Source organism: Sciurus carolinensis, chromosome 10 (genome assembly GCF_902686445.1).
Source record: "Sciurus carolinensis chromosome 10, mSciCar1.2, whole genome shotgun sequence".
NCBI lineage: Eukaryota > Metazoa > Chordata > Mammalia > Rodentia > Sciuridae > Sciurus > Sciurus carolinensis.
This window is the reverse complement of record NC_062222.1, coordinates 136,346,545-136,360,677: the sequence shown is the minus strand read 5'-3', so window position 1 is coordinate 136,360,677 and position 14,133 is coordinate 136,346,545. Positions and strand designations below refer to the sequence as shown.

The following is a 14,133-nucleotide window of genomic DNA, read 5'->3' as shown; positions in this document are numbered from 1 at the left end:
TGAGGGGCACCAGGCCAGGAAACCCAGTGACACTGATTGAACTCGTGAGCCCCACAGGCAGCACCCCACACCACCGGACAGGCTGCTGAGCCGTGGTGGCGTATGGTGGGCAGTCGGGCAGGCTGACTTAGGAGCCCGGCTGGCTGTGGTCTTTCTGCCTCAGGAAGAGGACGTCTGCCTTTGCCACGGGCACCACCAGTGCCCGCGGGGCTGCGTTCACTCTGAGGAAGCAGCTCGGGGCCTCCTGCCTCGGCCACCAGGGCTCCTCTTTCCCGTCCATGAAGGGCTGTGGAAAGTGGACAGAGCAGTGTCCCGCCTCTGGAAACGGTTTAGAGGCGGGTCATGAGCCGTGGAAGTGTCGTGTCCTTGGTCCAGCAGTGCCACCTTTGGGGTCAGTCACGAGGAGGGAAGAGGGTGGACAAAGGCCCACGTGCAGTGTTCACTGTGTCAGTCCAGGTGAACGACGACCCGCTGGCCGCAGGCGGGTAGTGAGAGGTGACTTCAGCGCATGGTGCGCAGCTGGCTCTCCTGCAGCTTCTGTTCCCTGCCCTGGGGTTAATTATGTGTCTCATTTTCCTTTGTCCTGTTCTTAAAGATAAAACTATCAAATTATGGAAGATTACTGAACGGGACAAGAGACCCGAGGGCTACAACCTGAAGGACGAAGAAGGGAAGCTCAAGGACCTGTCCACCGTGACGTCCCTGCAGGTGAGTGGCCCACACAGATGGTCCCGGAACTACAAACACATTTATGCTTCTTCTTTTAAGCCATGAGGATTTTTGACTTGAAGGGCCATTGAGGTTTGAGCCAGGGCCAGAGTCATATCCTGGGCGACTACCTCATTGGGTGGCTGTGGCCACCTCTCTGTCCCGTGCCTCAGTTTCCTCAGCAGCCAAAAGGAGAGAATCCTCCTCCGGGAGGTCTGGTGAGCATGAGGTGCCAGGTGTGAGTCTCCAAAGTGCTTTTCATCAGCAACGGAGGAGGCAGAACAAGCCAGATAACGGGGAAACTGAGACCCCAGAGGGACAGCGTCTCACCTACAGCCACTCAGCTGGATGAGAAGGGGCCAGAGAACCTGTCAGCTGAGCCCTGCCCGCAAGCCTCCGCCACAGCGCACAGGGAAGCCTGGGGCAAATAGCACATGTCGTGAAGGAGGCCAGGCAAAGCCACGCCAGAGCACAGGCTGGTCCAGCGTGACCGAAAGGCCAAGGTCTGCTCTCCTCCAGCAGGAAGTTAAGTGGGCACAGAGGAGAGAGTCCTGGAGTCACAGGCGGGTTCACACCCACCTCTGCCACTGCCTGGCAGTGTGGCCTGGGCCTCCTCCAGCCTCAGCGTCCTCACCTGCAGCAAGAACAAACGCGGTGGAGCGTGTCCCCCAGCCCTGTCCCCAGAGCTGCCTCACAGCGCTCACTCGGGCCTCAGCCGGCCCTGTAGGCTGCCTCCGTCACCATCATCCTGGTCCACAGCCGAGCAGCCGGGGAGCTGGGATCCATCCCAGGGAGCCTGTCCAGATCAGCGTCCCGTCTCTTCCCAGGAGAGCCGTGGGCTGCTGAACTTGTCATGCTGACGAGAGTAACGGTCAGACTCTTTCCTTCTGAAGCAGGGCAGGAGGAGCTGGGCTTCCTCGTCTGCCCCGGCTTCCAGAACCGTGCCTGGACCCAGTCCCGTGCTGCAGTCGATGCTCACACGGTGAATTCGCCTCCATTCACTCGACACACGCTCTCGAGCACCCCTCTGTCCCCCGCTCTGCTCTGGGCAGTGGGAGGCCTCAGTCAAGCAGGTGTCCCAGCCCCCGGGTCGAGTCCGGCTCAGAGGAAGTGAGCTGGGAGTGAGTGGGGCCGCCTGGGGAGGCCCAGCAGCTCCCCTGGCCTGGAATCCTGCCTCCCTCGGTTCCTGCGGGCCTGCAGGGCTGGGGTGCCAGCAGCGGCCTCCTGATGCGAGGCTCCCAGGCGGCCCCGCCCGCAGCTGGTGGGTGGTGCCACACCTGCTCCCTCACTGGCAAAGCCCACCTGGCAAGTGCAGAGTCTGGAATGACTCGCAGGCGCACACGCCGCCCCCTGCTGGAGAGCCTTAGCAGGTGCTCGCACCCCGCCCTGGAGCTTGGAGAGGTGGAAAGCCGCCATGGGGTGTTCCTGAGGAGGAGGAGTGCCTGCCCAGACGTGGGCCTCTGGACTGGACTGGCGGATTGCACAGCCGGCTCCTGAGGAAGCCGGTCGGCCTGATGACGAGTAATGGGAATGACGCCCCCGAGAAGAGCTTCTGAGGTTTTGTGCGGAGGGAGCAGGCAGCCTTGTGTCTCACTGGCCTGGTGTCCAGGCAGTGCAGTGGCCCCTGGGATGGGTGGCCCCTGGGATCAGGAGCCTGGGAGACGTTTCTCTGCACATCACACAGAGCCCGGGACGCTGGACAGAACACGGTTGGTGTCCTGGCCTTTCCTGGACTTGCCTCTTTGTCTTCTCCCCTCCCGCCTGCGACTTCCTGCCCACCTGTGAGTGGTGCTGGAGGAGCCAATGAGCCCGGCAGGCCCTGGGGCCCCAGAGGGAGTCCAAGACTCACTCCCTGCCCCCAAGTGTCCTCAGACGCAGAGTCACCACCACGGGTCAGGACCGTGACAGGGACACACGGGCCGGAGAGCCCAGCAGAAGGCAGAGCAGTTTGGTGGACCATTGCCTGGCTCTGCCACCTATCCTCCCATTTCAGTTTAGAGGTGAGCAGGGTGCGGAGGGCTTCCTTGGCCACTTACCCATGGGTAAGCGCCCAGGCCGGGGCTCAGAACCCATCCCGGGGGTCTGGGCGAAGGAGGGAGCCTCTCCTGCAGGGCTGGGCAGGTGAGGGGCCCCTGCCGCCTGTCACTGCTCCTTTCAGACAGTCAGCATCAGGACGGTGGCCCCTCGAGCACCTAGCCTCTCGCTAAGGTCGTGCCCTGCCCTGCCCCTCACCTGCTCCCTCCTGCCCTCTGACCCCTGCCTGCAGGTGCCCGTGCTGAAGCCCATGGACCTGATGGTGGAGGTGAGCCCACGCAGGATCTTCGCCAATGGCCACACCTACCACATCAACTCCATCTCTGTCAACAGCGACTGCGAGACGTACATGTCAGCGGATGACCTGCGCATCAACCTCTGGCACCTGGCCATCACTGACAGGAGCTTCAGTATCCTTCACCGACCCCGGGAGGGTGGCTGCAGGGCCTTGGCCTGGGGGCTTCCGCTTTGCTTCACTGCTTCCTGGAAGCGCCTTGGCTCAGTGTGAGTGAGCCTAAGTAGTCCTACGCTGTCTATTTATGAAAACCTCAAAGTCGTGGCCACCGAGGGTCCCATCTGACCCCTCCCCTCCTCCAGAGTGGCCAGCACCCATTATCCTGGGGCCTCTTGGGGACAGTGAAGGGCCAAAGAGCCAAGGGTTCATCCGCCCTGGAGGGGGTCTCCGGAAGCTCCTGCAGGCTGCTCGGCGCCCCTCCCTGGGGTCTGAGGCAGGCTGAGGTCCTTCCCAGGGCTTAGAGGGACAACTGGGGAGCAGAAGCCCAGCTGGAGTTGGGGCCAGGAGGACCTCTGCTCTGTGGTCACTGCCTGGTAAGGGAAGGACCCTTGATCCCTGAACATCAGTCTGGGGAGGGGTGAGGCTCGGCCCCAGGGCCACTGCTGGACAGGGCGGGCAGCTGCTGTGATGTCACTATGCTGCAGATCGTTCACGTTGCTGGCCCAGCTGGGCTCTGCCTGCTGGCTCTGTCCTCACGCGCCATGTTGATTTTAACTGAGGTCATCTTCACAGCAGCCCCATGAGGCAGGCACGGTCAGGAGCCCCTTCCAGGGGAGAACACTGAGAGCCCAAGTTCACTTGCTTTAAGGTGACAGCAAACCCGGGCCCTGCAGCTGAGTCTCCACCCAACCTCTGCCCTGACCGCCCTCTGTAGGGGCTGCCACCCAGGCGTGTGAGGGAGATGGACACCCACCTGGAAGCCTTTGTGCAATCGAGCCTGAGTGTCCGTTGGTGCTGGACACCGAGAGCCCAGACGGCTCAGCTCCCCAGGGCTGTGAGCCTGGGTGGTGTTCCTCCAGCAGACACTAGACCTGGCCAGGGGGAGGGGAGCGGGGAGCAGGCTGGGCATTAGAGGAAGGGAAGAGGGCAGCCGTGGCTTCTGGGCAGGGTGACACTTGCCCAGCGGGAAGAGAACTAGGAGCAGCTCGGAACCAAGCCTTGGAGGAGCCGTGGGCCCAGCGGGAGGGCCCAGGCTTCAGAGCGGCTCCGCTGTGGTGCTGACTGCGCCTCCCCCCAGCCTCAGCCCCTCGGTGGTCCCTCCTCACAGGACCACAGCACTCAGTCCGTGCGCCCCTCGTGCTGCGTCCAGCACAGAAGCAGCTTCCAGCAGTGTGGGAGCATCGGGCTCCTCCTGCTCGAGGCATGGAGGGAGGGTAGAAGTGGGCTGGGTGGCCGGAAAGCTTCTGGAACACGGTGGCTGGGGCCTTCTGAGGGGTGAAGGCCCAGGCCTGGCTGGGTGGAGAGGCCAGGCGGCCTGGATCTTCCACCAGGATGAATCTCAGTGGGCCCTGCTGACCCGGGTGCTCAGAGCATTGGTTGGCTGGACGCTTTCTGCTGCCCGGGTCGGGACCCCTCACTCCAGCTGGCTTGCATTTTCTGACCGACGTAACCACAAACAGCTTCAGCCCAGGTGCGTTCGGGGCCTGAGCCGTGTCAGGGGCAGCTCTCTGCTTATTGCCTCTGGTCTCTGTGCTGGCCCGTCTCAGGCTCATGTGAGTGCCAGCAACCTGGGCTACATCCTCCCAGAGGGAAATGTTCAGGAGAAAAGAGGATCCAACAGGACCTTAGAGGGCACCTCTCGGTTCTGAACGGGCCTGGCTTCCTCTCAGCCAATCACTGTGGAGAGGGTAAACGCCATGCCATGACTGGCCAGGACTCACAGGCCCTGGTGCTGGAGGCTGCCAGCTCTACCCAGCCCAGTGTCTGGACGTGGGAGGGGGTCGGTCCTGGAGGACCACAGACACTGCCCACTGCCAAGTCTGAGGCTATGGCCTGACTTTGCAGGAGAGTAACTGACCCACCGACGCCCTGTGTGTGGATGTAGCACAGCGCCAACGGAGACGTGAACGGGGAGGGCTCCGGCGAGGAGGAGGGGCGGGAAAGGGAAGGACCGGGCGTTGAAGCGGAGCAACCCCTGCTATGCGCATTCATGAATGTGTCAGAACGAACCCCACAATTAATGCACTGCTAAACATTTAAAAGAGAGAGAGACTAGAGTTCAGGCACTCCAGTGTGCAAACGGGTGGGGCAGCTCCGAGAGCTTCCTGGAGGCACCCTACCGCTCACAGAGAGCCCTCCATGAGCGTGGTGCTCAGGGCGAAGCTGGGACAGTGGGATGTCACCGCCAGCCCTTCACAGGTGAGGGTGCGGAGAAGTGGGGGCCTGGGCTGGTTCAGAGTCCCTGGCCGGCGGGGCAGAGCTGGACTTGCGCTCAGCCTCCGAGGCCTGGCCCAGTGCTGTCTGCCTTGCCCGGAGCTGCCCACTGCGGACCAGGCAGTGGCGGCCACCCTCTGTGGAAGTGAACCCTGACTTCCTCCTGGTGTGGGCCTGGTTGGGGATGGGGCAGCCCCGGGTGCTGTGCCGAGTCAGCGAGGCCACGCGGAGCTGCGAGGGGTCCATCCTTGCTGGAACCTGGGGTCTGGGGGACCCAGGAGGCGGCGGGAGAGTGAGGGCCACTAGGGAACCCCCTGAGGGGTGTGGGGCCTGACGGGGAGCCGGGCGGGAGGCAGCCACACAGCGGTCAGGCACGCGGCCCAGTTGTGGGGTGCGGGCCCTGCCAGGTCTGCGCCACTCCCAGATCCTTCGCGACTCCCCGCGTCTGCACGCCGCCTGTGCTTTCGTTTACTCTTCCCATTTTCTTCTAAGTTTTATTCATTTTCTTTTAAATCACTTTGCTTTAGTTGTGCCTAAATGACTCTTTTTTGAAAAGAGGTTAGCTTCATGTTGTAAATAAAAATAAAATATCTGTTCGTGGGGTGTCACATGCCGCAAATAGGAAGGAGCCATGAAGATGAGTGCTACGGAGTCGTCCATGACATTTACGTCTAAAGCACCGGGGATGAAGTCCAGCCTCAGACAGCTCTGCCCACACTGCAGGGTGCCAGCTGCTGGCCACCTGTGCCTCTACCTAAAATGTGGCTAGGAAACGGAGGAGTCACATTTTAAGTTTAGTTTGAATAAGTTCCAGCTTAAAGCTAAAAACGCACGGGGGTTGTCGGCTGCTGGGCTGCATCACACGCTCTGTAAACATTGGGCCTGTGGCTGGTTCTTGCGATGGAAGGAGGGAAGCAGACACAGGAGTGGCAGAGGCAGAGCAGCAGGGCACATGAGTCCCCCTCCTCCATCATGGAGTTCCAAACCCTGGGATGCTGGTGTCCGAATGGCCAAGCCCTCGTGTGCAATGGCGTGGTGTTCGCGTGTGACCTTTGCACATCCTGCCGTGTGCTTGACGCCGTCTCTAGGTTGCTTACATGGACAGTGCGACGCATGTGCTGTGGAAATAGTTGAGGGGCTATTGTGCAGGAAACAGTGACGAGGAAAAATAATCCATGTGTTAAGTGGGTGTGACTTTTTCCTGAGTATTTTCTGCTGCACTTGGTTGGGTCTGTGGGTTCGGAACCTGGGACGTGGAGGCCCGCTGCATGTGGACCCGTGACAAAGCCTCCATCTGCCTCCCACATGACTGCTTCAGGCCTGAGAGGCCGTGGGCACACTGGGAGCAGCGGAGCGGCACCAGCAGCTTTGCAGGGGCCGTGAGGCTGTGTGCGATGGTGATGGGATTCCACACACAAGCCTGGAAGCCAAGACCAGCAAGGAGACGCAGGAGAGGGGGAGGGGCAGGGCTGGGCATGGCCACGGGCAGGGAGGTTCCCAGACAGTAAGGATGTAGACCTCACACTCAGGCTGGATGGTAACTGTCTTTGAACTCAAGTGGCCCCAGGAGGTGGAATGGTAATTGTAGAAGTGCTGATCCATCCCAGAGCTGTGAAGTTCTGCCTGAGCGCTGCATCAGCCTCACCTTCCTCACATCCTGAGCACACAGGGCACGCCATCTGCACGCTGAGGGCGAGCCACCCACCAGCAGGTGTTTATTGAGCACTTCTGTGTACCAGGAATTGTGCTTGATGCCTGGGGTGGGGGCAAGATCCTGCCCTCCAGGCGTGGACAGGTGATAGACCATTCGTGAAGTGTCCAGTGTGGGAGCTGGTGGCCGGTGTGCCCAGCCAGCACACGTGAGCACCTTCCCGGCTGTGCTGTCTGCTAGTGGTGGGTGCTGGGTAGGGGCACAGTGAGTCAGGTAGTGGTTTGCCAAGGGAGAGTGCAGACCTGGAGCTGATGGTGCGTGTGGGGGAGAGGAATGTTTAGTGACCGGGGAATCTGAGCCAGGCCAGGGATCGTGAAACGGGGCAGCGTCAGTGGACTGTGGGGACTTCCCTGGCTGCAGATTCTGCCATATAACTCTGTCCAACCAGGACGTGGCCTCTAACTTTGTGAAAATTGTCAGCCGATGAACATATAAAATGCTCTGGCTCTTAGCAACAGAGGAGGCGAAAATATCGAATGCTGGGCTCCAGGCAGCTTGACTGGCAGAACTCAGGCATTTGGAAGGAGTGGAGTGTGGGCTGCAGAGATGCGTGGAAGTCCCCCTGGCTGGACTCATCCTTCAGGCAGCCCCTTGCCCTCTGGCCCTTCCCATGGCCTGGTGGTGCGTGGCCATGGAGGGACAGGTACCTGGAGCAGAGAGCTGGGGAGCGGCCTCCCTCAGCAGGGAAGGTCAGGGCCTGGGTTGCGGGTGCTGCCTGGTTCTGGAAGGTAGCAACCGAGTGACTAGGAATCACGTTCGTCTCTGACGTGGGAGGAGCCCAGAGGCAGTGGTGACTGCCACCTGGAGGGTCCTGGATGTCAGAGGATGACAGTCCTGATGGGTCCTGAGAAGAGAGGCCGGGTTGGAGCCTGTGCCCCGGCAGAGTGAAGGGCAGGTCCCTGCACCAGGGAGTCCTGTTCCTGTGACCACTGCCCGGGAGTCTGCGTCTGCTGATGGCTCTGTGCAGTCCTCCCGGTCCACCGAGAGTCCCCTGCACATCACCGTCTCTCATGTCCAACAGTCATTCCCCACCTCCGCAGCCAGCCCGGCACGTACCTGGCGCAGCTGCACCAAGGCTCACGCGAAGGCTCCTCCCTCCTCCGCCTCGAGGTGGAAAGAGGGCCAAGCCCTTTTTGTCCCCCCACTGGACCATGGGCAGCCTGTCAGCCTCCACAGCTGTGAGGGGCTTGTGGGGACCCTGGTCCAAGCACGTGGGCCCCCTGCCTGCCGCTGCAAGGCCACCCTCAGCCCGGCCAGCTCTCTGGCGGCGGCCTCGGGCCTCACCTCTCGAATTCTGGGGCTCCAGACTCGCCCTGCCTCCTTTCAGGTCAGGGTGGGCTGTGCAGTCTGCTGACCCCTCTGAGCAGCCTGTCTCCCTTGCAGAGCCCTGCAGACTCCCACTGGCTCCAAGCATCTGCCCCCACCGCTCTGGCATCTCCCACCTGTCCTTACCACGAGCCCCTCATGCTGGCCAGGACCCCTGGCCCAAGGTCCTCAGCCACTCTCTGGCTGCACTGGGTTTTCTGAGAATATGACTGCCTCCCCCATTTTGGCAGAAGGCTTGGGATCAGGAGCCTGGGTGAGCGCTGTCTATCCCTGCACTCATGCTGGCCTGGCACACAGTAGGTGCTTCTGAACACAGTAGGTGGAGCAGGCTGGTGACCTTGGGAGTGAGGGAAGGACATCAGCACCTGCTCCTCGGACTGAGTTCCAGGCGGCCAGACCCCAGGCACTAAGAGCCAGAGGGGCAGCCTGTGCCCTGGGCCTGGTGGGCAGGGGCTCAGGCCCACTGCTGGCCCTCCTGGACCGTCGATTTCCCCAAAGGCAAAGTGGGGAAATTTCCTCCTCCTGAGGACATTTGTGAGGGACAGGAGAGTATTCACATGAAGGGCTTTGCAACCGATCAGGGCCAGCCACCTGCTGGTGGTACGTTCCCCTCTTGAACAGTGGCCCTTCAATGTTAAAGGCCAGTCCTCCGAAAGCCCCTCGCCTCTGCCCCCGGTGCCGCTCGGCATCTGCTTAGACAACCCCTCGCGTCCTTTAATACCAGTGCTTTGAGATGGCTGTGCAGCACCAGGCGATTTTTCTAGAGTTGGACGCATCTCAGAGGTGACAGCGGGCCCGGGAGGCCTCAGCTGAGGGCCTCTGCTTCATTTCTAGCACCCGGAGGATTTTAAAGACAGTTCTATTGATTTTCCCTCCCCGAGCGATTCCTCACGCTGGAAGGGGCACCGCGCCAGCCGCGGCCTGGAGCAGATTTCTGATTCTCGTTCATGGAGTGGGTCCCCCCGCCAGGCCGGGAGCTGAGTGGCAGGAGGTTCAGGACCCCAGCCAGCACACACCAGCCTGCCAGCTCCGCCATTTTTCTGTGCAGGGAATGGAGGACCCTCCTCTCGGGCCAGGCCCTGTGCTGGGTCAAGGACCCCAGAGCTCAGCGTCCACCCTGCCTCCTCTACCTGCTCCCCAGGCCAGTCATTCAGCCAGGGCCTTGCTGTTCTCTCTTCCAGTGGGAGACTCGTGTGCCGGGGGCTGTGAGGGCAGAATGGCCCGGGAGTGGGGTGGACAAGTGACCCTCCCAGCCTGCAGGTGGGCTGCCCCTCCCGCTGCCCACCGTGCCGGCAAGAGGAGGAAGTGCTCTCCACGCTACTGGACGGGTGGGACTGATGGATGGAGCGGCGGCCACGTGTCTGCACCCAGGCGCCCTGCCAGCACTGCCGCTGCTTTCCGGGTGCTGTACTAGGTGCGAGGGATACAGGCAGGTCCTTCCAAGTGCAGTGAATAGGTCGTCTACTGCAGAAAAGGAGGTGTAAGTGGGGACAGAATTCCAGGCCAGGCACCAGGGAAGAGCAGATTAAAAAGAAATCCTGCACAGAGAAGGTCTCTTTCCCTAACTTGCACAAAGGCATTCTTTGAGTGAGTGGGGCTCCCAGTACTGGCCTGGAGGGGCCTGTAGTTGAGCAGGAGGATGGACCCTGCACTACACCAGCCCCGGCGCACCCTGCCGGCCCTGCCTTGGAGCTGCAGAGCCCGGCTGCCTCTCCCCTTGGGCGTGTGTCCAGGCCCCTGTTGGCGCTCACCTTGACTGTGACCAGACCTAACTGACCTCCATTCTTAGACTCAGGAACCACCGAGGTTCAGTCTCAGCCCCTCTTTGTGATGCCTCTGTGGCCTGACAGTCCAGGTGGACCCCTGAGGAGATGCCCTCTCCCGGGGCTGCTGTCCCGCATGGAATGTGTGTGGGTTATGCCATGAGCCTCTGGTGGCCTGGCCTGTAGGAGGCCCAGCATCGGGGCTGTCATTCGCCAAGCTTCCTGTGTCCCTTACAGTGTCCAGCAATGACAGGGGTAGGGGTTAAAAACCACGAGTCAGAGCTCACTGCTCAGGGCCCTCTAGAGACTTCCACCGGCGTGAAGTAAGCTCCGCCCCTTCCTTCTGCTCTGAGGCCCCAAGGTGCCTGCCCACTGCTCCCCAGCCGCCCCTCACTCCTGGACTCAGCCTTGCTCAATCTGCCACCTGGTGTCCTGGCAGCCTGCCGCCCCTGCTGGGCCTCTGTGTCCCCTTGGGCGGGGTGTGGTTGGACTGGCACCTGAAGCTGTCTGTCAGCCAACAGGTGGCATAACCTCAGTCTCCCTTGTCTGGCCAGGTGTGCCCCTGTGCCATGCCACCAGGCTGGACCTGGCCCCTTCCCGCTCGCAGGAGCCGGTGATAGCCCTCTACGCACTCTGCGCTCAGGGACCGGCTTCCGTATGAGCTGGGCCGTGGTGTAGTGTGTCCACTGCAGATGTCTATGAACACTACAAAGCCGTCTCCCTTCTTCGCAGAAAGGCAGCTGATAGTACGCCACGCTTGGGGCCATAAGCAGGCCGGGCAGCGGGGCAGGGGCCTCTGGGAAGGCCCGGGCTTCCTGTGCACAGTGCTGCTGTCCATGGTGCTGACCCCACAAAGCGCCCGTGCAATGTGCGTGTGGTCTTGGCCTGGCTCCCGCCCTGTCACCACTGGGCCCTGGGTGTTCCGGGCACCCTGCGCCTGCTAACTCACGCAACCTCCCAGCAACTCTGGTGGCGTCGTTAACCTCCCCCTCCACCAGCCATAGGGCTGAACAAAGGCTGTAACCTGCCCAAACCCACCCTGCTGGGGATGGCAGGGCTGGGCTCCATGGAGCCACCTGCCCGTGGAACCCTGGCACCCAGCTGTCACGCCACAAAGCCTCTCCTCCACCATGGCGTCACCCCTAGCCACGCAGAGGCGGGTGTGCCTGCTGCAGCTTCAACAGTGAACTGCACAGCCCCTCAGAGGTGGGCGCGGCCGTTCTCCACTTGACAGAGGTGGAGGTGAGCTGGAGAGGTGTGCACCCTGCCTGAGGCCTCTCAGGGCCCCAGAGCCCCCCAGCTACACATCTAGCTCCGTGGCGCTTTCTTTAGATCCTAAGGAAAACGTGCCACCCAGGACAGAGGACAGATGGTTTTGTGATGCATGTGGCCGAGGGCAAGGCTTCCTGACACTTTCTCTAGATGGTGGGAGAGGAGACATGTGGCCCTATCATGAGTCCCATCCCTTCCTGACAGACCCGGCATTTCTATGACACACTCCCCACTAAAGTCCCTGTGACCCCAGGCCGGAGCCCGGGCCCGTGGCCTGCTTCTCTCGAGATGAGTCCCGCCACCCCAGCCTGGTTCCCAGGCCCCGCCTCGTACCTCACCCGCCTCACCCTGGGCACCTGCTAAGCCACCTGCTTGCCCAGATGCCCTCTCTCTCGCTCACTCCTCTTCTCTCCTGGCCAGCAGCCTTGCGGGTCCAGCTTGGGCTTCCCCTCCCAGCTCTGCACACCCCTGGTCCCTCCAGGGGTGGCAGTATTGTACCTGTAGCAACTCACCTAGTGTTTGTCTTGTTTTCATTTTTCCCAGAGGGAGTGAGGGACTCTGGTTCTTGATTCTGACTTAAGTTTAGCCAAGTGCAGACCTTCCCATGTGGGTCATCTCGTGAGTCCTCTGTACAGCCCTGCAAAGCCTTCATCAACGCAGCCCGTGGATGAGAGGCAGGGCACAGAGAGCCTGGTTTTCTGAGAGGCCGCACAGCCACACAGCCGTTGGTGGGGTCTGGCTCTGACTCTGAGTCCTGTCTTTGGAATTCCTGCCTGTCCTACCTGGGTGGTGGCTGTCCTCACGTCTGGGCTGGCCCCCTGCAGAGCTGTGTGGCCTGCCCCCAGGCAGAGCAGGGCTTGTGTAGCAGAGCAGCTCCTCTGTTTTCCACTCAGGCACCAAGGAAGTGGGAGCACAGAGCGGGAGATGGGCAGGAGTCGGGCCTTGGGAGGATCAGCCTGTGGGCACCTTGGTCCTGAGCTTCTGGGCCTCGTGACTATGGGAGCCACGCATCTGTCGTTCAAGCCCCTGCCTGTGGCACTGGCTGTGGTGGCAGAGCTCCTGCAGGGTCGGGCGCGAGGGGCCCGAGTGCTCAGCTCACGCTTGAGGCCGGGCCATCCTTTGGAGGTTTGCTGAGGAAAGCAGTTTTCCCAGGACTGTCCCCTGTGCTCCCAGTGTCCCTGGTGTGCCAGAGTCAGCCCGGGAGGCTTCCTGAGTCCCTCTGTCCCTCCCGCAACTGCTTGGTCACCATGGTAACAGCCTCTGGGCCTGGGCAGCAGCAGAGCAGACCCCTGCCAAGACATCTGGACGAACCACACTTCAGGCGGTGGAGCCAAAGGCTGCAGCTTACCCTCTCGTCCAGCGTCCGTCTGCACTCAGATTAGCCTTGCTGAGGGACAGGAGCCAGTCCAGAGGGCCCCAGCATCAGGGCCCGGGGCGCCAACCCACAGGAGATCTGCGCATGGGTGGCTGCGCACCTACCCCAGAACAGGGCCAGCCACTGCTCCACCTACGGCCCCGGCCGTGTTACTGCCCCACCGGCGCCTCCCTCTCCTCCTGGGTGGATGGACATGGCAGCTCCTTCCTGCAGGGACAGGCTCTGTGCCTGGCCTGTGCTGGCCAGCTTCTGTCCTGGCGTGTGGTGGCTCAGGCACTCGCTGTGTCTGCAGGCTGGCTGTCCCCGGGCACCTCCGCTGAGGTGGGAGATGGTGAGATGATTTCCTCACCATCCCCCACCGAACGCTCGCCAGAACAAACGGGGGGCGACCTTCATCTCCTGTGCCTCACTCGGCTGATTCCCCTGTGACGTGGGGAACATGCCGAGGCTGGAGGAGTGACAGCCAGGGATGCGGGGACCCCCTCCCACATGTCGCCAGCCCTCACGATGCCTTCCGTGCTGGCGTGACCCGCTGGGGCTTCTGGTAGTGCAGAGCGCCTGTCACAGGAGACTGAAGCACCGTGAAGGCCCGTGAGCCCAGGCTCCCTGTGTCCTTGGCAGGAGGGACCAGGAACTTCGCTTGCGGGTGGAACACACCCCATTTCTGGGCTTCGTCGACTCCTCCAGGCGCAGCTCAGAGTGCACAGGCTGGATTGAGCTGCCAGGGTACCCAGCACCCCCCCCCCAAGAGCCAGCAGGGCCAGGAGGCCTCATCCTGGGGCAGGTGCTTCTGTCCTGTCTCTTCCAGCTCCTGACAGCTGCCAGTCATCCTTGGAGCTGTGTCACTGGACTCCAACTCATTTTGCAGGGCCTCCCCCTCTGGTGACTGTCCTCTGTGCATCTCACGAGGACCTTCGTGTTAGATTTAGGGCCCACCTGGGTAATCCAAGGTGATCTCATCTCAAGGTCTTGAATTACATTTGCAAAGACCCTTTTTCCAAATAAGATGTCATTCACACTCTCTTGGGGTTTACGGACACATTTTGGGGGGCCATCCGCAGCCCAGAGCAGGTCTGTGGGATGTGCTCCTCTCTCCTGAGTCTCCCTGTGCCAAATTTTCTTATAGGGAAAGTAATTCTTGGCTGCCAGAGAGGGATGGGAAGCGGATCAGAAGCCCATCAAACAGCCAGAGCAGAATTAGGCAGCAAAGCAGGAGGGGCTCAAAGTGCGTCTGATTGTGCCCTTCTCCAAAGGAGGCCTGTCCTGAGATGGACCT

The 14,133-nt window shown here is 61.5% G+C and overlaps 1 protein-coding gene across 3 annotated transcripts in view; it reads left to right on the top strand.

The window, feature by feature from the left end:
* The window catches only part of Ppp2r2c (protein phosphatase 2 regulatory subunit Bgamma), a 101,110-nt gene that overhangs the window by 68,407 nt on the left and 18,570 nt on the right, over window positions 1–14,133 (top strand). For all 3 annotated transcript variants that reach the window (XM_047567096.1, XM_047567097.1, XM_047567098.1), the window contains exons 4-5: window positions 596–708; window positions 2,975–3,152. In XM_047567096.1, the coding sequence (XP_047423052.1) occupies window positions 596–708; window positions 2,975–3,152 (291 nt within the window). The remainder of the gene's footprint in view (window positions 1–595; window positions 709–2,974; window positions 3,153–14,133) is intronic.